Source organism: Acanthochromis polyacanthus, chromosome 8 (genome assembly GCF_021347895.1).
Source record: "Acanthochromis polyacanthus isolate Apoly-LR-REF ecotype Palm Island chromosome 8, KAUST_Apoly_ChrSc, whole genome shotgun sequence".
NCBI classification, from domain to species: domain Eukaryota; kingdom Metazoa; phylum Chordata; class Actinopteri; family Pomacentridae; genus Acanthochromis; species Acanthochromis polyacanthus.
Genome location: NC_067120.1, coordinates 7,118,724 through 7,140,705, shown reverse-complemented (window position 1 = coordinate 7,140,705; position 21,982 = coordinate 7,118,724). Strand labels below are relative to the sequence as shown.

General features: G+C 39.9%; 1 protein-coding gene across 6 annotated transcripts; it reads right to left on the bottom strand.

Moving 5' to 3' along the window:
• Window positions 1-2,792: 2,792 nt before the first annotated feature.
• On the bottom strand, window positions 2,793-21,364 carry nap1l4a (nucleosome assembly protein 1-like 4a). Of its 6 annotated transcripts, none has more exons than XM_051952020.1 (15): window positions 21,248-21,364; window positions 20,255-20,292; window positions 19,829-19,901; window positions 18,316-18,460; window positions 17,653-17,739; window positions 16,966-17,100; window positions 16,813-16,884; window positions 16,575-16,714; window positions 16,195-16,340; window positions 14,263-14,282; window positions 14,034-14,153; window positions 13,837-13,872; window positions 13,593-13,646; window positions 12,109-12,143; window positions 2,793-4,868 (listed from the first exon to the last, which is right to left on the bottom strand). In XM_051952020.1, exons 2-14 carry the CDS (start codon window positions 20,268-20,270, stop codon window positions 12,138-12,140), a joined length of 1,050 nt encoding a protein of 349 aa, XP_051807980.1. In that variant the 5' UTR covers window positions 20,271-20,292; window positions 21,248-21,364; the 3' UTR covers window positions 2,793-4,868; window positions 12,109-12,137. The 6 variants fall into 6 exon arrangements, with proteins under 6 accessions (XP_051807980.1, XP_051807981.1, XP_051807979.1 ...); XM_051952021.1 differs by lacking the exon at window positions 12,109-12,143 and adding an exon at window positions 5,243-5,277; XM_022193946.2 differs by lacking the exon at window positions 2,793-4,868 and adding an exon at window positions 10,011-11,750.
• Window positions 21,365-21,982: the final 618 nt, after the last annotated feature.

The window sequence follows — 21,982 nt, the reverse complement described above, 5'->3', positions numbered from 1 at the left end:
AATTTGACAGCAACTTATACAGAAACTTTTGAGATATTTCAATCTGGATCAAAGTGGTGGACCAACCAGAAACCATGCAGACAAGGATATTTTAGTTTTGTACTTTATGTATAATCTGATAAACTATAATCAAAATTACTCAAATGAGATAGTCAGCGGTGAGTGTGTGCAATGCCAGCAGTAACATTATCAGATCTAAGAGGTAATGGGCTCTTTCTCAGGCTGCCAGTTCAGCTCATTCGACTCTGAACACCAACCATCAGAAGCATAAAGCTCCTCTCTATTCCCTTCACTCTGTGGAGCTTCGCCTGGCTCGCATCGCTTCCGACCGGGAGGGAGACGACACAGAAGACCCCACACAAATAGCCTCCTTCACTCGTGTGTGTGTTCACGTGGAGACGTTGCCAAAAGCACCTTGAGGCCAAGAGTGGGCCGGTGGGTGCAGCTGCAGCTCGGATGAAGGCTGGAAGAAGACTGCGCCCTTTACGCTTCTGCTGGATGAGGATGAGACGATGGCAAAAGGCGTCACTTTGGAACAATCTAAGCAGTCTGAATGCTCCTCTTTGTTCTGCCCTTCTTCTTTGTTCTGCTGCAGCCGACGTGCACAACATAGAGATCATCTTCCTTTGAGTCCAATAGACTTATTTCTGCTGTTTCTGTTGTTATGTTAAACATCCTCTCTGTCCACCCGAGCATGAACACTCGATAAAGCATCAAATAGCTGTGGAGGAATGTCAGGGAGAGCACTAAAGATAAAACATCGCTGTAGTATCCCTTGTTTTTTACTTCTTTCACCTGGACCGCATGGATTTGTTTGTTGGATGACTTGTTGAGACCTTACTGAGTGCACCTGCAGTCATCTGGAGTGACTGACCTGGAGCTCCAGACCTCCATTAGGTTCTGCTGTTTGTGGTGGGTGTTGCTTCTGTGATTCGGTTTGGCTAAGGAGTTGAGTTCCTTTGTTTGTGTTTTACTAGATTAGATAGTCTTTTAGGGATAGGGTTCAGTCTGGATTACATGAATGCTGCATCATTGTGCAGCAGAAAGTAGTTTTACAACGTTAGAGCGGAACTGTAGGGGAGCTGGTGTGCCCAAGTTGCAGTGAGTGATGCAAAGGTGGCTCAGGACAGAGGCAGTGGCTTTTCTGTAATGGAGCCAATGGTATTGAGTTACATCTAAGTGATTTTGAGGCATAATGGGATTATTTTACAAAGTTAATCGAGTTCAAGATCTATAAAATCTACTTTTATCGCGACTTAACATCAAAGCAAAATCATAAATTTTACTTTTTACTCAAAGTTTTTTGGTGGACAGATGGAATCCATAATTTAAGTTGCATTTTTTTGCATTTGTGTGAAACTTTCAACAGAAAATGTACCAACATTAAGTTAAAAACAACCTCATGTGTTTTACCTTTTAAAGATGTGCATATAGTGTTTCTTTATGCGCTAAAACACACATCATAGTCAGTAGTATTTACTTCAGCATACCAATGAAAGTCTTGAAAACACAGATTCAGACAGCCTCAATTTTTATATCGTAGCAAATCCAAAGAGCCAGTCCTGTTCGGTGGGGCTTTCCTTGTCAATATTCTTGAGAATCGCTTCTAGCTTGAACAAGTTTGACTGTATTACTCCAGTTTTACAACTTGGTATTCTGTCAAGCAGAATTTTATAGTTTTTACAGGTTTTGTAGGTTTTGTTCTAGAGGAGGTAATAGTTGCATCTAAGTCATTTCAGGTCAGAAAAAGATTATTTTCATGAAAAACGCTTCCAAATATGTAATTTTGACAGACAGATTTGAATTTTTATGGGTTGAATCGATGCTCTCGGTGCTTGAAGATGGACTTTAAATGTATCTGTGTGGAAATCTTCTTGGTGTATTGGCCCATTTTTTCTTATTGCAGCTGGCTTCTCCTGCAATTCTGTGGCTCCAGCTGTCTGCCTGTAAACAATCTAATGCAATTTTCATAAAACTGAAAGAAAACAGTTTGCTGTTCCGAGTATAATTAAATCTGTTGAGCAAATCAACACATATTTTATGTTTTCTCTAAAGAGCCATTCATGTGAGACTGACGCTGTATAAAAACAGCCCATCATGAGAAGGTTTCTGGCATCAATTATAATAATCACTGCAATTGTTGTTTGACTGAAGCTAAATGAATACAGCCGTTAATGTGGAAGCCATGTTTTTTTAGATTCAGAAGTAGCACTTTCATTTGCATTTTGCTCTATTATTCTCTTGCTGTACCAGAGGTGTATATATAGCGGATTTGACACTTGGAGTATCAGTTTCCAGTACAAAGTATAAGCAGGCGGGTTCATCATTATAACCCCGCTGTGCTGTTCCATTTCCCCGGCCTTGTTACTGAAAATGCAGAAATGAGTTCTCAGACACAATTGGACTCCTTGTTACAGCGCCGCAATCCTCAAGCCCCCACACAGCAGCCTCAGCATGAATAGCGTCTTGTTTGCAGTACTTTAGAGCAAAATCCCCAAAATTACAGTTAGAGACAGCAGAGAGATTTCAGTCTGTGGTTTGTCGGCTGCAGAGGATCAAGAAATCAGAATTCACAGCTCCAGTTCAGCCCCAAACCATGCGTGCCCATGCCTAAATTTAGATTTACGGCAAATTTCTGTTTGAAATTCTGTCTGGAGATGACACAAACAAGTGACAAAAGACAGTATGGTATTGTGTTAGAGATGTGAAAGATGGACTATTTCTATGTTGTGGTTGTTACAGTTTTCAGAAATATGCCACGCACAAAATTATTGAATATCCTTTCTCAGTAGTGAATTCAAACGCTTTTATTTGCCACATCAATCAAATGGTCCTTACATTGACAAAGAGGCTCTTTGAATTTCTCCACTGGGATTTTGGATCACTCCTCTCTTGCGATGATCTCCAGGTCTTTGAGGTTGGAAGACTTCCTTCCCATCACAGCTTCTTGATGGGATTCAGTTCTGGACTCTGGTTGCTCCAAAGTATTGGTGTTTTTTGTATTCTGTTGACCTTATTTTATAACTACTGTGTCTGCATGTTCCAAATTGTTGTCTTGCTGGGAGTTCCAATGCTGCCCAACGCTGAGATTTGTTGCAGATTCTCTGAAGTTTTCCTCCAAAATCTTAATCTAGTCCTCTTCTCTCATGATGGAATTTACTTTGAAGAGATTGCCTTGTCCATTATCAAAAAAAATCCCCAAAACACCACCATGCTAGACCGTGGGAATGGTGTCTCCAAACAACTCCATTATCTTCTCGTCCGACCACAGAACTTATGACCAAAAACTTTCTTCTTTCTCCAAGTGAGCCTTTGCTAAGCCTGTTAACCAGTAACTGACTAGAGAACTGCTCCACCGGCGTTCTCATTTCATAGTGTATTATAATGTCATGACAGTAAAAAACAGGATAATTTGAAATAGTATATGAGCTGTATTTAGGGTGTATGCATAATTTTGGCAAGTGAAAGTGTAGTAAAAGCAGAAAAAGTGTTTAAAAAAACATTAATAAAAATCTTCCATACTGCAGCATAACTGGCTAATGCAAACACATATTACCAAAAAAATTAACATATAGAAAAGCCATATACTCGCCTTATTATATTTAACAGTGAGCTTCACCCAGTTAACTTTAACAATAGTAGGATGGACTGACTGATGTGTTACCTCTCCACTTGTTGCACTGGAGATGGTGTTCATGTGTTTACTATCTATAAGTGCTTGGGATTCATTGCTATAGTAAGAATAATAAGAATAATACAGTTTTCCTCTAAACGCACCACTTCATACAGCTGCACGACGCCAGAATAAATCCATAAATCCAATGACATGATTATGAACGTATAAAAAGTAAACTGAATTCAAAATGACACATTGGAAGTCTATGAAGAACATCATAACACAAGAAAAACACAACCCTAGTGAAAGATTTAGCCAAACTTGTTCAGCAGTTGTCTCCTAAACTCATATCTCTCTTTTTGGCATTAAAAAAACCCTGAGTAACTGATTTAGTTTCATGTAAAACTATAGTCTCGATCTGTTCATTTCCTATTCTTTTCTTTTTTTTTAATAAAATGATCACTACAGAGAGGAGATCCATCACCTGGTCAACAATCTGGTCCTGAACAAGACTAAGGAGGTCTTGGTGGACTACAGAACCACCGACAGACAGCACATACTCCACTGTTCATTCATAAGAAGGAAGTGGAGTGCAGTTTCCTGGGAGTCTAGCTGACCTCACCTGGGCCTTGAACACCTCCCACCTGGTGAAGAAGGCTCAGCAGAGGCTCTTCTACCTGAGGAAGCTCATATAGGCGGGACTTTCCTCTCTGTATGACTGCGTGACACAGCACAAGACAGGAAGGACTTGGTAAAAACAGCCCAGAGGATTATGGGGAGTCCTCTTCCTGTCTTGGGCACTGCATCTGCTGGTTGTTTTCAGAGGAGGTCCAGCAGTATTGCCACCGATTCCTCCTACCCAGGTCACAAACTGTTGATCCCTCCGCCTTTATTCAGAAGGACTCAGACTAACAGAGTGAGGAACATCTTCTTCCCTCCACCTGTAACAACTGAACTGAACTGTTTGCACTTTAAAATCTTTCACTTCACTGTTGCACTTTACTGTTATGGCTGCTATGACCGAATGCAGAATATTTTTTGCTACACTACATGTTTTAAGCTTGTCGGGTTTATGGCTTGTTTGTTTTTAGTGTTTATCTGTTGTTGTAATATGAGAGTATCAAATTGAATTTTGCTGCACAGTAAAAAGAGATTTGATTTGATTTGATTGATTTGACGGACAGCAGGTTTCCACCTCTCCTGATCATCACGGTTAATGACGTTTGCATTCGGCAGGCTGGGGCTGTTCTTTCTGCAGAGGACACGGAGAGAAACCGGATGAGACAGGAAGGCAGACAGCGTCATCAGCTAGCAACTACAAGAGGACTGCAACAAAGCAGAGGCTAGAAAATGAAAGAACCTGGTGTGGTACAGCAAAGGGAGTGATGTTAGAAACCTGGGATGAGACTACAGCAGGAAAGAGAAAGAGATGGAAACAAAGACAGGACTACAAGAAGAGAAGCCAGATCTACCCAAGATGTGAGTTGGGGGGGTTCTTAAAGCCCTCAGACTACTGGGAGAATCAAGGATGTAGTGAAAGAAAAAGGCGGCAAGAATAATAAACCAAAGCCACTTGAGCAGACAGTGTGTAAGGCATGTGGGACGCCATCCTTATTTCTCCCTTACCTAGAAATGCATGGGGTGAGAATGTTTGATTATGCCTGTAATGGAGGGGAGATCCAGGGGAGGGAGAGACAACAGTGTGAACAAGTTTAATCATCACATTCACAAATGGCAGTGAGCACAGTGAAACATTGCTGAGGTTGGTGAATGTGCACCCTCAATTCCTGAAGCAAAAAAATCAATAACTAATGAGCTGACAGCAGGGACCACGAGGGGAAAACTCAACACAACAAGCTGCTAAAAGAACGTCATTGACAAAGAAAGCAGCGTTGTTGGTCACTCCTAAAAAAACCTGCTTACAGGGCACATGCTTTACTCACTGTCAGACAGGCATAGCTCATAAATGCAGCACAGACATCACAACTAAAGGACAAACAAACGGCTCTTTCACTGCCTGTTGTTACATAATCTATTTTAGCCGACAGTGAGCAAGTAAATGCAGAAAACACCAAGTTAAGTCTATTGTATGCAGAGTTCCTTGCATTTATGAATTAGTGGTAGAAAGTAAAACATACAATTAAAGGATTTGCATTAACAGATGAAGCAGATACAAAATGATTCACCTTTTCTTCACCATGTTTCTAAACTGAAAACAGATGCTTAAAACTGTATTTTTAGATCCAAGGTGTTCTGTTATTTCAGTTTAACAGTCGATTATAAAGCTTTACTATAATGAATAGGTGCAGGAAGATTAGGTGACGACATCCTAAAGATGACAGTTGCTTCACATATCAAGATAATTACTGGTTGTGTAGTGATCTGCAGAGGTATTCAGTTAACCGAGATGTTAAGTCTTTTATGACACACCTACTTCGCAGATTATGTCTTGGCTTTGTAGCTTAATCCCAGTTGTTACCTTAATGCAACCCAAACAGGTAGCATCTTCAGTAAGGTGAAGACAAAGAAGCCAAGGGTCTGTCTCATGATTACAGCGCAAATGATACCAGTTGGCCGATACCATCCTGTTACAGAAATATCAGTATCTGTGTAAATGTCATCCAACATGCGCAGATGTAGAAGCTTAAAAGAACATAACAGAGGAAAAGATTCTTTGGCTAATTTAGAAACACTGTTACTGCATTGTTTGTCCAGGAGAACAGCTCTAAATCGATTGTTAACAGGAATCAGCACTGTCTGCAGCACATGTAGCAGAGTACGCATTATAACCGAGCAGGTGGTGGTGCGGAGTCAGGCTTTGTCTTCACAGTAAGCAGACAACTAGTTTGTGAAATGTATTTCTGGAAATGTAATAAACAATGACTCCATCGTTTTCCCTTTTCAATGCAAGTCTAACATCGCCCCCAAACTCCAACATCTACCTGGCTCTAGTCATGATGATATTGCAGATATTTAGATAGCTGGACACATACATATAGTGTATCCTCTAGATTAGATTAGATTAAATTCAACTTTATTGTCATTGTACATGTCACAAGTACAGGCAACGAAATGCAGATAGCATCTAACCAGAGTGCAATAGCAGTGTGACATAATCTATATTTAATATAATTATAATTGTTATGATTATTAGTATATTTATGTATGTACAGTATAACTATAAACAGTATAAACCCAGTAAAAAGTGCAAAGATAAAATTATGTAATAAATACTGTAGATACAGGTTAATGAATATGATGCAGGCTATAATAATATAAAACTCAGTTCTTGTGTTTTACTGTGATGATTTAATGAGTGCAGTTTTGTTAAGTTGGTACAGCTCACACTTTAAGTACCCTGGCTCTTTGATAATTTGGTCCACAACTTTTAACAGAATAAATATTTACAATGGATGTACAGGTGATTCCAGTGTGAGGGGTCACTCATTGGAAACGTTACTATCTCTTCCTCCTCATATGCTTGTCTCTAGTTTAGTCTATGTGACTTCAGGAACAAAAACAGAAAAACGCTGTTGGACCTAATGGTTAAAACTGTAAGAATTTACAATCTAATTTCGAAGAGAACATCCAAAATAGAAGGAAAAGTCTATAGATGCCAGCTGACCTTAGGGTCATAATCTCCCTCATCGTATTACTGAGACACAAAAGCAGGACACTTTGAAGAAATGCAAACAACCCATGTTTGTTGGCACAAGGACTGAGATGATTTTAAAGCTTAGCGGTGAGGCAGTTGCACACCCAAATAACACCAACTAAAAGCCAGATTAAATAAAACATTACTGAGTGAAAGCAGAATTACTAACCTCTTCATCTCCTTCTTCCAGCTCCTCCTCTTCAGACTACAATACAAACAAAAGCAAGTGTTAAAACACCCAAAAGTCTGACGTTTCATATCCTCAGAAGGAGTGAAAGCACTCACATCCCATCTTGTGGCTTCAGTACATTAGCTTTTAGCTCACATCTAAAAATGTGTGTGTGCACATATGAGGAAAAACACTCACACTCTCGTCATCTTCCAGGGCCTTTCTCAAATGCTGCACTGCTTTGGGAACCACTTTTTTACAGATGAAATGACCGATCTTAGAGGCTGTGGCTCGAATGCGTTTGGAGTTTTTGTCCTATAAAACAAAAGCACACAGGTGATTTTAACAAAACATAAATCGGACAGATTGAACAGATTGAAAGGCAACAATACTTGTAAAGTACACATTAGCACAGTCTCTTCCCAGTGCACTAATATAAAATACTTATGCACAGCAGTGACTGAAATGTGATTATAATATACTGTCTATACAAACACCACTACATGCAAAACCTTCCACACTGGCCTTGCAACCAGCTGACATTAAAAGGATAAAACAAATCTTGACTTTGCTGGTTTGTTTACTCTCCAGTTGTTGCACTGGAGATGGTGTTTATGTGTATTGTATCTTTACGTGTTTTAAATTGGATGCATAGTGAAGTATTAAATGCTCTAAAAATGAGTAAAGACATCGTTAGAGGAAAAAACAACATATAACTAGTTAAATTGATCATAACATGTCCAGTCTGTGTCATAACCACCCAGAACACATCTACTGGTGAAATAAAAAAATACTATGAATGAAACTTTGGTATGGTATGAAACCTTTGACACTTTGATGAGCTGTTTTCTAATAAGTACAGATGTTTTGGACACCGAGCAGGCCTTTGTCATGATCTTAATCTAATCCAGACTTCTGTTTTCTCGCTGTCATCACTTGTGTTTCCATGAAGCCAGGAGCATAAACACACACAGCGAGTCTCTGAGTGTTGCTGGATGAGGTGACAGGATAAGAAAGCACCTGTCTGTCAGCACTTTGCAGAAAACCTGGGTTGCTAGGACACAGTGTCGCCATCCTCCTCCAGAAACTTCAGAGCACTCGGTCATTATCTCCCACAGTGCACCACAAGGGTCTCTTAGGACAGCGTGCATGCTTTCTCTATCGGAAAGACAGGATTCCAGACCTTCTGGCTGCCTTTCTTGAGCTCAGCGAATTCCTCCAAACTGGAAACCAGCCGCCTGCTACACTGTCACTGTGGCGTCAGTGAAGCAGAAAAGGCACCGGTCATCTGCTCCCTGGTCAGCATGTGGAGGCTGTGACTGTGTGCTTTGCTCTGAGCGCTTGTCAGTCACTTGCAAACCATCACCTGATGTCTAATAAAGTCAGTGTGTGCAGCTATTCAGTGTCCCGTCACATTGTGCTGTCAACAGCATTAGCATTCATCCGAGGAAGCTTCTCAAGCCGCTCTACAGAAATACTTTGACAAATCTGCCTGTAGCGTAGATTAACTGGAGCAGAAGTTGACCGAGAGCCTCACTTAGTAGACTTTTTTTTTTTTTTACTCGAAATTAGTTAGCTGCTTCAGTTTCAGAGTCCTGCTACTGAGAATACTGGAGCATGCTAGGACACTTGAATGGAAAGGAGCTTTCATAAACATCCAACCATTTTCTTCCTTGTCCGGGGTCGGGTCACAGAGGCAGTAGACAAAACAGGTCATTCCAGATGTTCCTCCTCCCAGCACGCTTTCCAGCTCTTCCTGGGGGATCCCGAGCTGTTCCCAGGCCAGATGAGATGCATAATCCCTCCAGCAGGTTCTGGGTCTGATTGCAGGAAGATGTGTTCGGAAAACCTCCAAAGGAAGTCTCTCCTGAGGCATCTGAATCAGATGTCCAAACCACCTCAACTGGCTCCTGTCGAAGGAGCAGCGGCTCTACTCTGTGCTCCCTCCAGATGTCTGAGCTTCTCAACCTGTCTCTAAGGCTGAACCCGGCCACCCTACGGAGGAAGCTCATTTCAACCGCTGGTATCCACAATCTTGTTCTTTTGGTCACTGCCGAGAGCTCATGACCATAGGTGAGGGTTGCAACGCAGATGGACTGGTAGATTGAGAGCTTCACCACAACGGTTCGGTACCAATCCACCTGTCCATCCCTCGCTCTAGTTTCCCATCACTTGTAAACAAGATCCCGAGACACTTGAACTCTTCTGCCTGGGGAAACAACTCCCCACCACGCCAGAAGGAGCAACCCCACCTGTTTCTGGACTTTCATAAACATAACTAGCAAAACCTGGTTATAAACAAAATATAAAGTTTGCTATGGAAAAGGTCTAGACATCCTTAAAGGTTGAACCAAGACTTACTATCCCAATTTTTTTACCTTTAAGATTAATTTCAGATAAGAGAAAACAAATTGAAAAATAAATGGCTAAACCACAGGTATTTTCCCTTTTGCTTGTAACTGCTTCTGTTTTTCAAGGAGAAAAAAAATACAGGCAAGATTTGTGTTTTTTTAAGTTATCTGAGCTACCTACTGACGTAAACACACACAAAAGACAGAGGACACCAAAAATCACATTTCCATGTCGCACAACTTTAATAGAATATCTTAACTAACTCTGTACAAATTGAAAAGAAATATTGCGCAAGTAACAAATTGTGAATAAGAACCAGTTAAGGCCATTGCTAGCACACGGTCCAATGTGGTAGATTTGAAGATGTCAACCGTGGCTCAGAGAGATCTGTCCAACAAGATCTACAATCGTTCTTTTTAAAAAGAGAGAAGGGGTGGGTTTTGTTTTGCTGTCGCTGCTATCGATGACCAGTCACCAGGCAAAGGTGTCCAACCAAACGGCCAAAATCCAAGTACAGTATAGAAAATACATTGGCACCCTCCTTCCATTTGTTTTCCACAGACATTCTACTGAATCATTAGACAATAACAGAAATATTTATATATATTCTTAAACAACTTTAAATGCTGAATTAGATTACATTGTGTTAATGACAATTGGCAAACAATTCAATAAAAGAGGACGGCATGTCTTTCATTTTGGCTTCTTGGCAACAGAATTTACATTTGATCCAAACTTCCTGCTTCCTGTCCCATCACTGACTCTAGATGACATTTGTTAAGAACTAGATACATACCAGAAGTGATATCTTATAAAACAATCACAAAAGTTTAACGGTCAGCCACTGTGTCTGCTTGAAAGTGTCGTCTCTGAGGGGAATATTCATATGTGAAGCTTGGGCTAAAGTCACCATATTTGTTCTTGTCAAATGTCTTTATTTCATAAATCATTCCTATTATGCTTGTTAAGTTCAAAGAGCATTTCAGGGGTTTAAGGTGGAAAAAGGGAAGAGCAATAAATTAGAGTTTTGAGGTATAACCACGTGCCTGTCACAAGATTATAATTAGTCCTATGTGTCCACTCAAGTGCTCAGTTTAAATGCTTGTTTAGCCCAATATACATCTGGGCAGATGCGAGTTGTATTAAAAGGACACAAATCTTCAATCTTTGAATTCATTTTGATAGAAAAAAAAAACAAAAACAACCTGGCAGTATTCACGTTTTGTTGACCTAAGCCCAAATCAGATTTGAGCCAGTGAGAGTGAGCCTACAAACTGCAGCCGGGCTTTAAAGCGTTCCCCAAAATGCACCACTTCATACAGCTGCATGACACCAGAATAAATAATCCAATGACATGACAATGAACATTTAAAAAAGTAAATTAAATTCAAAATGATACATTGTATGCCTCTTAAAAAACACCATAACAAAAGAAAAACAACCCCAGTGAAAGATTAAGTCAAACTTGTTCAGCAGTTTCCTCGTAAACTCGCACTTCCTCTTGTTGGCATTAAAAAACCCTGAGTAACTGACTTATTTTCATGAAAACTAAAGTTGGGATCCGTTCCTTTCTAATCTTTTTCCATATAATGATGTTCTGAGTTTGGCAGTAGTAACCTACTCCACCTATCAAAGACAAAGACTGTCCCTATGTGATGCCATGGCAATCTGATTAAGAGTCGAGTCAATTCCTGTTCTGAGTTCGAATGAAGCCAAAAAAAAAAAAAAAAGGGGGTGAGATGGGCGCAAGACAAAAGAAAAAAGTCATGCACATAGTAAAAACGCAGTTTGGTTTGCGTTCTATTGCGTTCAGATGAGAGTTCGTAAAAGAGCAGAGCCTGCAAGACGAGGACGACTTGCTGATTGGCTAAGAACGGATTTGACGGACAGCAGGTTTCCACCTCTCCTGATCATCACGGTTACTGCTGTTTGCATTCGGCAGGCTGGGGCTGTTCTTTCTGCAGAGGACATGGAGAGAAACCAGATTAGGCAACAGAGCAGCCAGTTAGAAGAGGTGTTACAACAAAGCAGAGGCTAGAAAATGAAAGAACCTGGTGTGGTACAGCAAAGGGAGTGATGTTAGAAACCTGGGATGAGACTACAGCAGGAAAGAGAAAGAGATGGAAACAAAGACAGGACTACAAGAAGAGAAGCCAGATCTACCCAAGATGTGAGTTGGGGGGTTCTTAAAGCCCTCAGACTACTGGGAGAATCAAGGATGTAGTGAAAGAAAAAGGCGGCAAGAATAATAAACCAAAGCCACTTGAGCAGACAGTGTGTAAGGCATGTGGGACGCCATCCTTATTTCTCCCTTACCTAGAAATGCATGGGGTGAGAATGTTTGATTATGCCTGTAATGGAGGGGAGATCCAGGGGAGGGAGAGACAACAGTGTGAACAAGTTTAATCATCACATTCACAAATGGCAGTGAGCACAGTGAAACATTGCTGAGGTTGGTGAATGTGCACCCTCAATTCCTGAAGCAAAAAAATCAATAACTAATGAGCTGACAGCAGGGACCACGAGGGGAAAACTCAACACAACAAGCTGCTAAAAGAACGTCATTGACAAAGAAAGCAGCGTTGTTGGTCACTCCTAAAAAAACCTGCTTACAGGGCACATGCTTTACTCACTGTCAGACAGGCATAGCTCATAAATGCAGCACAGACATCACAACTAAAGCACAAACAAACGGCTCTTTCACTGCCTGTTGTTACATAATCTATTTTAGCCGACAGTGAGCAAGTAAATGCAGAAAACACCAAGTTAAGTCTATTGTATGCAGAGTTCCTTGCATTTATGAATTAGTGGTAGAAAGTAAAACATACAATTAAAGGATTTGCATTAACAGATGAAGCAGATACTGTAAGATTCACCTTTTCATCATCATGGGTCTATACCAGGGCTTCAGACTGCAACCAAAATGGCCACATATGCAAATGTTTTGGCGTTGCTCTAACCAGCTACTGTGTTATCCATAGCAATGGAAAATCTAACTTTTATTTCTTCTATGGCTCTGTCAGTCTGCTGCAGTCTGACATGCGCTGACCGAGACACATCTGATGATTGAAGTGCAAGCGCACGCTTCAACACACTGAGCTGGTAAGCTAGCAAAGTGCAATGCCCAATGCAGTAGTAGGTTTGCAAAATTAAACAATTATTAATCAGAATCATGATTGTATCTTTAACTCTGGTGGTGCAGAGTTAAGCTTTGTCTTCACAGAAAACAGACAACTAGTAATAAACATTGCTGGAAATGTAATCAAGAATGACTCCATTATTTTGTCTTTTCAATGTAAGTCTAACATCGCCCCAAAATTCCAGCATCTATCAGGTTCTAATCATGATACTGATGATATTCAGATAGCTGGACACATCTATATTGTGTATTAGATGAAAAATGCATCAAAACTACAATGAGTTAATGAGACCAGTTTTGTTAAGTTGGTATGACCCTAACAGCTCACACTTTAAGTACCCTGGCTCTTTAATAATTCTGTCCATGTCTTTCAATACATTACATATTTTAAATGGAGGTTAGTTGATAGCAATGTGAGGGCTCACTCAGCACATATATTGAAAATGTTGCTATCACTTCCTCTGCATGTTTTTCTCTGATTTAGCCTGTATGAATGTTCATTAAAACAAACTATAAAACCTTGATTCGCTGTTAGTTTGGTGGACCTAATGGATAAAACTAAGAATTTACAATGTATTTTCAAGGAGAACGTCCAGATGTTTAAATATTTAAGAATATTAATAATGAAAATAGAAGAAAAAGGCATAAAATGCAAACTGACCTTGGGGTCAAAGTCTCCCTCATCATCATCTTCATCACCCTCCTCATCTTGTTCCTGAGACACAAAGGGAGGACACTTTTAAGAGATGCAAACAACCCAAATTTGTTTGCACAAGGACTGGTATGATCTTCAAGCTTAACGGTGAGGAAAACAGTGCTCCAGTTGCACACCCAAATAACACCAAATAAAAGCCGTTTATTTTAGATCAAATGTAACGTTACTGAGTGAAAGCAGAATTACTAACCTCTTCATCTCCTTCTTCCAGCTCCTCCTCTTCAAACTGCAATACAAACAAAAGCAAGTGTTAAAACACCCAAAAGTCTAACGTTTCATATCCTCAAAAGGAGTAAAACCACAAACATCCCATCTTGTGGCTTCAGCATATTAGCCTTTTTATATTGAAGTCTAAAAATGTGTGTGTGCATGAGGAAAAACACTCACACTCTCGTCATCTTCCAGGGCCTCCCCAGTGAAATACAGCACTGCTCTGGGAACTATTCTTTCACGGAAGAAATGACCAATCTCGAAGTCTGTGGCTAGGGTGAACTCGGAGTCTTCGTCCTATAAAACCAGAACACACAGACGATTTTCACACAGCAATAAATCTGACAGACTGAACAGAACGAAAGGCAATAATGATTTTATGAAGAATAAGCAACATTTCACCCACCATTTCTCCATCTGGTGAAGCTGTGGGGTAAAAGGACAAATATAAATTTAGAACCACAACACACTGCTTTACTGGGACTTTATAAGGTATTAAAAAAGGTTCAAGTTGGAACAATGAGACTTTAGAAGTCACATTCATTTTCCAATGACCAGTTAAGTCAGTTTAAGACATTCAGATGTTACACGTTTTAGAACAGCTTTCTCAGCTCACTGGGATTAGCTGTAATTAAATCAACATCTCAAAGCTCATTTCAAGTCATTCTTTTAATTAATGGCATCACACAGTGAGATCATCTTCCATAGAAAGTAGCAGACCATGAGCAAACAGCTGTGCTGCACCACCCAGCTGAAAAAAAGACTAAAGGTGGCATCATGTGATCCTTCCTCGTCCTTTAAAAATAAAGAGACTATACGTACTATACAGTACACAGGCAAGAATTATGCTAATACAGTATGATCATCAGCATACATTAGGAAAAATAGGCTTGATGTTATTCTTACAAATATAGTGCATGCTAGCCTCTTAGTTCCATTGGATATATGTATTTAATATCATCATATATCACAGGTGATTTTCACCAGTTTAGCAGGAGAATGTCACCTCAAAAGCTCTGCTTGGATTGCATTACCATTCACAGTGGAGCATTATATTGTACAACTTAAGTCAATTCACTAACTTTTACAACCCAACTTTTATTACTTTCTACCTTCTTTCATCAAAACCAACATTTTCTGTGGCAGCTACATCCTAATTCAATTTAAAATATGGTTGTCCATCAAACAAATCTACAATGAATCTTCATAAAACAATGGACATGTTCAGCAAGTGATGCTGATTCAGTAATGGATATTTCAGTCCCAAAGCTGCACGCCTTAACACAGATGACAAGGAGATTTATATCAACCAGTCATACTCCAAGCCCATGACTGAACCAGTAAGACAAACATTTGCTCAGCCAATGAATGATCAGCAACACAAGAAGTCAGAATAAGTCCAGGCATGTCTAACAGGTCAGCTGAGTGGAGTCATTGAATTAAGGTGTATCCTGCCTAACTTAATGATTCTCTCAGGAACAATTCTTCATTTCAAGTTTTCTGACTAAAGAGGACTGTCAGTGTATTATTCACCTAAAGTTTATTCAACTGAACAAAAGCTTCTAGACTGACCTCTACAATCTTTAATGCGACCAATTGTTCCGTTAAGGCTCCCTTTGTCCAAAGGGTTTAGTTTCAAGAATTAAACAGAAGTAATTATTCGTTTATGTAACAAGTTAAAAGCCTTTAACTTATTTATTATTATTTTTTGACTCTTAAGATTTCTGCTACAAATACACTTAACACACAGGAGTAATTTGAGAGTTTTTCCATGTCGCGGGTAGACAGACATACTTCTTCAGTCTCATCATGACATCGCATTTTAGTGTCACTCCTTTAAATCATAGTTTTGCTCCACAAAAACACACTCGTCACAATGGAAAATAATAGTAAAACCAAAGCTGATGTAAAAGTTCCAAAGTCCAACTACAGTGAGCAACAGACCTATCAAATGTTCCACCTACAAGCAGCAGGCTTGTTATTCTAACATAAGAGGATCTGGTGCCACCTGCTGTTGAGTTCAGCTTAATGCACGACCAACTGTCAACACGCTAAACGCAAACATGTTGCTACACAACCTGCATGTAAACACAAACATGTTAACTATTCAGTAGTGCACTCTTTCTTTCTCCCAACAGCTTTCAGTGATTTAGGATTTCTGCGAGGAGTTTGCCAAAGTTTACAGTCAACAGAGCAAATCTTTACATTTCAGGGCTTACTGCTATGTGACATATATACAGAAAGTGCTGAAAACAAGTGGGAGTTACTGCTAGGAATGTTGCATTTACACTCCCATAGAAACACACCGCATTTTGTCTGCCTTTGTGTGAGCTCTCACCTTTGACAGGATTAAAGAAGTTGAAGAAAGAGTCATTGGGAACCTGTTTGGTAACAGTGCGGACGGTCCCACGGCCTTTATGCTTCTGCTTCTTCTTAATAGTTTTCACTGTCACATCCTTCCCCTTGTGCCAATCTATCTGACAGCTGGAGAGAGCAAGTGAACAGAAAGTGAGAGACAGCAGAAAGCAGGGACGCAAAAAAAGGGAAAAGTTGGAAGATGTGCCAAGAGCAGGCCGATATGTGGGATGCAAAGTCAAGAGAGACCAATATAGAAAGAGTGAACAGAAATGCTTCACTAACCACACAGTATCTATTTTTACTTCATCATGTGTGTCAAACCACAGTTTAACAAGCAGTTCTGTGTGCTCTGGCCCTCACCCTTCACAGTCAATGATCTCCGGCCCCTCAAATGAGAAAGGATCTGAGGCGTCAGGCTCCGACTTCATCTTGTAGACTTTAGTGAGAACTGCATTGTTGAAGTAACCATTAGGCTCAAAGTGGAACTCTAATGTGAAACTCTGTGAGAGAAAGGAGAATTTGACTTAATGTTTAAAGGGTATTTAGTTTATAAAATTGTTGTGATCTTGGCACAGTATAACCCCATGCTGACACTGACCATTGGTTGTCCTGGCTCAGAAAACTTGACTTGAATATCTTTCAGGTGTTTTAGGATGGGTTCATCATGTTCCTGATAGAAGATCAACGGTCAGACACTCACAACGCTGGTTAGAAATGTGGTAAAATGACACAAGTAGTTATTGAAATGTACCTGAAGCATGTCACTGAGCATGTCCACACTCTTGAATATGGTAAGCCAGAATTCAGGAATGCCCTTTGGGTCTTCCTCTGGCGTGGCTTCCTCTTTCTTTGCATCCTCAATAGCAGCTTTTTCCTTCACCTCCTCCTACAAGCAGAGTAATCATCACAATTTAGTGTTCAAAAACAGTCTATAATTTAGTTTCTTAAGCTTTGAAAACATTTCACTCAAGATCAACATCTATTTACCAGACATATATCTTCCCAATAACTTGAACATACACAATCACAGCAAGACTAGAATTCACAAAACAGCCATCATCACAGTTAGTTGGTGCTTGTGTTTTGCATTCAAACCATATTTTTGAGTTGCTATGAGAATGTTTTTCAAGGAAATTGCTTCTTTTTTAAAATTATATATTTATAAAAAGAAAACAGAGCTGAATACTAAAAGCCTGGCAGCCACTGCAAACCTTTTTGGCATTGCTCTCATCCATCTGTGATAATCACAGTCATGGGTAATGATATACTGATAATTTCATAACAAATCTAAATCCACTGATCTACAGGAGCCAATGTCAGCACACTCTTTGAATCATTTATAAGATCCAGGTTTGGTTACAGGAAAAATGCTTTATCCCTTGCTGTGAAAAAGCAGAAGTCTCATCAAGCTCTGTTGACAAACCAAATCTGAACTTACAGCTAGCTCCTCCTCTTCCTCCTTGTCGCTTTGCCACTCACACTCCTCGTCTGTGGGTTCCACTGTTCCTGTGACAATATCTCGTCTCTGTGACACACACACATTATGGCGAAGTTAATTATTTTAGCAACATATTAAATTAGTTTGAATTGTCTGCATGTGACAAAGCATTCTTTTGGCTCGATTGAATTATTTTCAGCTAGCACGCAGACATTAACACCATTTGAGAGAGAGATTGACACACACACATGACATACACAAAGTACAGACAGGTGCAGCAGGATTACAGCTGCCACTCTCCCTTGTGATTGAGAATGGCAGAGTTCTTGTCACTATCTCTGGAAATAGCCTTGACTGACAAAGGGGCAGTCGACTACTCGTTGTGGCAGTTTTCAATTTAGCACCATGAGTGCACCCTCACTGATCTCAAGTCAGACCAGAGAGATATATTTAAACACCCACTAGTGCAGAGAACAACACAAGTGATTCTTAAATATTTAATCTTTTAACAAATATGACACTTGATTTTCAGTAGTCTTTCTTATAGTATTTACTCTGTTTTAACCAATGTAAAATGTGCAAAAAAGTCTATATGTTTACTGTAACAGGCAAGTAAAATAAGGTTAAGAAAACACTTTGTTATAAAAACATTATTTAATATACCTTGTCAAACAGTGGCTGATAGAGGGCAGCATACTTCCTTTCTAGCTCATGGACCTCCTCGTAGAATTTAGCCTCTATGTTAGCACATTGCACCTGTAGCCTTTTCAAGGCATGCACTCGCCTCTTCACTGCTTTGGGAAGCATGCTGTAAGAGAAGACAAACATTAGACCTGATTTGAATTTAAATCTTCTAGATATAATGAACAGTGTTGTAGAAGCAAAACTGTAATCGTGAACCCAGCGTGGTGAATGACCAATAGCTGGTGTAGTTCACAACAACCAATGGACGGTTTTATACGATGGAAAGACGACAGCGTTTGTCTCATTGTGACGGGTGTCAATTGCTTTACTCATCAGTCTTCTCTGTTGACTACAGAAAGTCAATAATCCAAAAACAGGTTTTATTTTACATGTATGAAATATTTTTGTTCGATGTCATACATAAGAGTAAAATTATCTACTGTACTAAATCATCACTGGATAATTTTATGTGATTTTACATTCACGTCATTTTTTTCGTTTAACTATTTAAAATAAGCGCCACAAAACAATAAATCTGATGATGCTGCGGTCACATTTCTGGGCATTAACCTGAACAATTAGATCACACACAAGTCAGCACCTGGGATTTACAACCATGATTAGAGAATGGTGATGTTACTGAAACTGCAATCTTTTGGTCGCTCAGTGCCAAATACAACAACTGGTAATTATCTCAAGCACTGCCTTTTTGAAAAGCCGATACACTATATATGCACATGCAGGTAATATTATCAAAGGCCCTGGAACACGTAAACATGAATTCTCCGAGTCACCTTAAGGTCACTGTGTAAGATAACTTTATCTGTAGTAATTGGTGTTTAAAAAAAACATAGGCTTAGACTTTGACACTGGCATGGTAAGAAGCAAAATAAGCTCGCAATGACTTCCACGGCCCTGTTAACTTGTTCAGACAATGATCTGAACTTGGTATTTGGACACTCTTTCCAAATACCAAGTCCAATTATCTACCTTTTACAGCTTTGGAAACAATGTCTTCTGGCTTTTGCTTGGCAGTTCTTGGCAAAGCCATACTGCATTCTCTTTAAAGGTTTGTAATAGACAGCTCTTTAGCTGATTCCAAGCTGGCCTCTCTCGCTGTATCCCTCTTTGTTACACACCGAGATGGCTGTCTTCTCACCATCTCGCAGCATTTTTCTTCTTTCGGCATTGTTGATTGACAATTTAGTTTGGACTACCAGTTAACTTCACATATACAGCTAACGCACAGAGACATGGTCCCTCAAAAATGTTTTCAGCCATCTCATGGGAATGTCGAAATACTTAGATTTTTAAATGTAACGTATGTGTTGCATTATTACAAGACCCTTTCCTGTCGTGTATTTAACTCCTACAATGCAAATAAAATGATCATTGTTGAAGGGCTATTATGTAGACTCTGTAAAGATGACAACTAGTGGCCTAGTAATTATGTCCAAAGCTGTAACCCACAAGGCAGAGACATGGTACTGACCTTTCCAAGAAGTGAAAGCTGACAGGTCTGTCCATCTGCCCACCTGGATTTTGCATCACATGATCACCTTTACCTTCCAAAACAACACAAAACATTAATGCAGGTGTACACTGACATAATATAAAGAGCTTCAGTACAGCTACCCATAGTAAGCTGTGTCACTCAATTTATCAATAGTTATCAAGTTGAATAATCTACAGTGAACACAAAATTATTAACACAATTTTACCAATACAACAGCATTAATATAAATACTGTTTTTGTTTAGACTGAATCAGAACGGATGAACATTCAACTGTGTATGAAATACTGTGGTCGTTTATATTACCTGCAAGTAAGTGAGAACAAGTCAGAACAAGACATTTTCGCATTACTTGTGTACTGTGCTGCGGCAAAAACAAAAAAAACAACAACATTTGTCTTTACCTTTATTGGCATCCATGACCACGTATCAGCTCCTTTCTCTGTTCAAAAGCACATCAGTTATATTAGTTGTATATTAATCATGACAGTGATTTTGGAATTACGGGCAGAACAAAGTGAATGAGGTAAAGCTGAGTCGACTGCATTTAATCTGCGAGTCCAGGTTTTCACTTAACCATATTGGTACGTGAGAGAGGTATTTGATTATTGCATTGCAACAGATGATCAGTCTAAAATTGAAGACGGACGATGAAGCGTCAGCGAGAAATAATGAGTGACAGCTGACCAGCTGAGCTAACTTCGACTGGGTCTATAGCAACACTGGTGTTGAGCAAGCGCAGGCCGATGACGCATTGACATGCTAATGGCAGCTGGGCTAAGCTGTGACAAACAAAGTTAGCATCTCTCCATTTACAATGCGCAAAATGACTGCTGTTGCTTCTGACAGTAACGGGGGACCTCCGGACGATATTAAATAAATGTACACGCTAACACCAGGTCATCGGCAAGCACATAATAATATTTACTTAACTAGTATGGGCGGTACTAAAGATCTGACAGCAGCTAACCAGGCTAGCTAGCTAGCCAGCTAGCTGGCTGGCAAGAAACTACGAACCAACGTGCCATGAACAAAGCCATAGCCAACAGTAAACGTGACGGTTTGCACGTTACGTTAACATTTTCCAGACCGACTGGTTCAACGGCATTAGATTAAAGCGGCTAAGCAACGATAATGTACATTTCCATTACGCAGCTCGGTGAAACTGACCGTTGGTGCTACAGCCTGCTACTGGCCGCATTGACAAGCTAACACCAGCTAGCCACCGTTAGCTCACGGGTTAATAAAAGCAACAGCAAAGTGTGGTGAAGACAGTTACCCGGCGGTTGTCCTAGCAGTTAGACGGGTCCTGAGGCTGCTGACTAACAGTCCGACGTGGCAGAAAACGCTCACGTTAATTAACCAGCAGCGCTAGTTGTCTCTTTGGGAAATCTTACCTCTAGATGAGCCGAGTCCTCGCTAGTCGCCTCGCTCACGCGTCTTCGCTTCAACCCCCACGCGCGAGCAACACACGCGCACCAGCAGGCCGGACTGCGATTGGCCAGCAGCTGAAGGAGAGCGCCGTGCTGCGTTCAGGTGCTGTGTTGCGAAAACCAATTTCTACAGAAGCAGTTTCACATACTGTCTCAGAACAAGACAAAATTATCTGAGCATTTTACAGAAGATACAAAACAAGATTATTATTAGTCCCACATAAATTAGTTTGGTAGATATCTAAATTGAAAAAACGAAAATGGCTCATAACAATAATAATAATAATAATAATAATCAATTTTCATGCAGCGATATCAAATATTTCATTGCTCCACCCTCTCAGATGTGAGGATTTGCTCTTCTTCATAAATATTTGAATAGTTTTGATTTACTTTTATCAGTTTTGCAAATTTCTACAAAACAAACATTGTAAGGGTGTGACTTTGGCCTCTGAGTAGCTGTAATGGAAGATTTCCAACTTGTTCATCCTTCTGTGTTCACATCATTCTACACAGGGAGGAATCCAGTTAAAGAAAATGGTTCCACAAGCCCATTAGTGGGCCAAAGCAGCATCACTGCACCTCTGACTCGTGAATTTTAAGTAGTAACTGCAGCACAACTTTTTACTGGAAGCCCACACTTTAAAGGTGCATCTAAAAGTTCTATAAAACTACAGAGGATGAGTAAAATTACAAAAA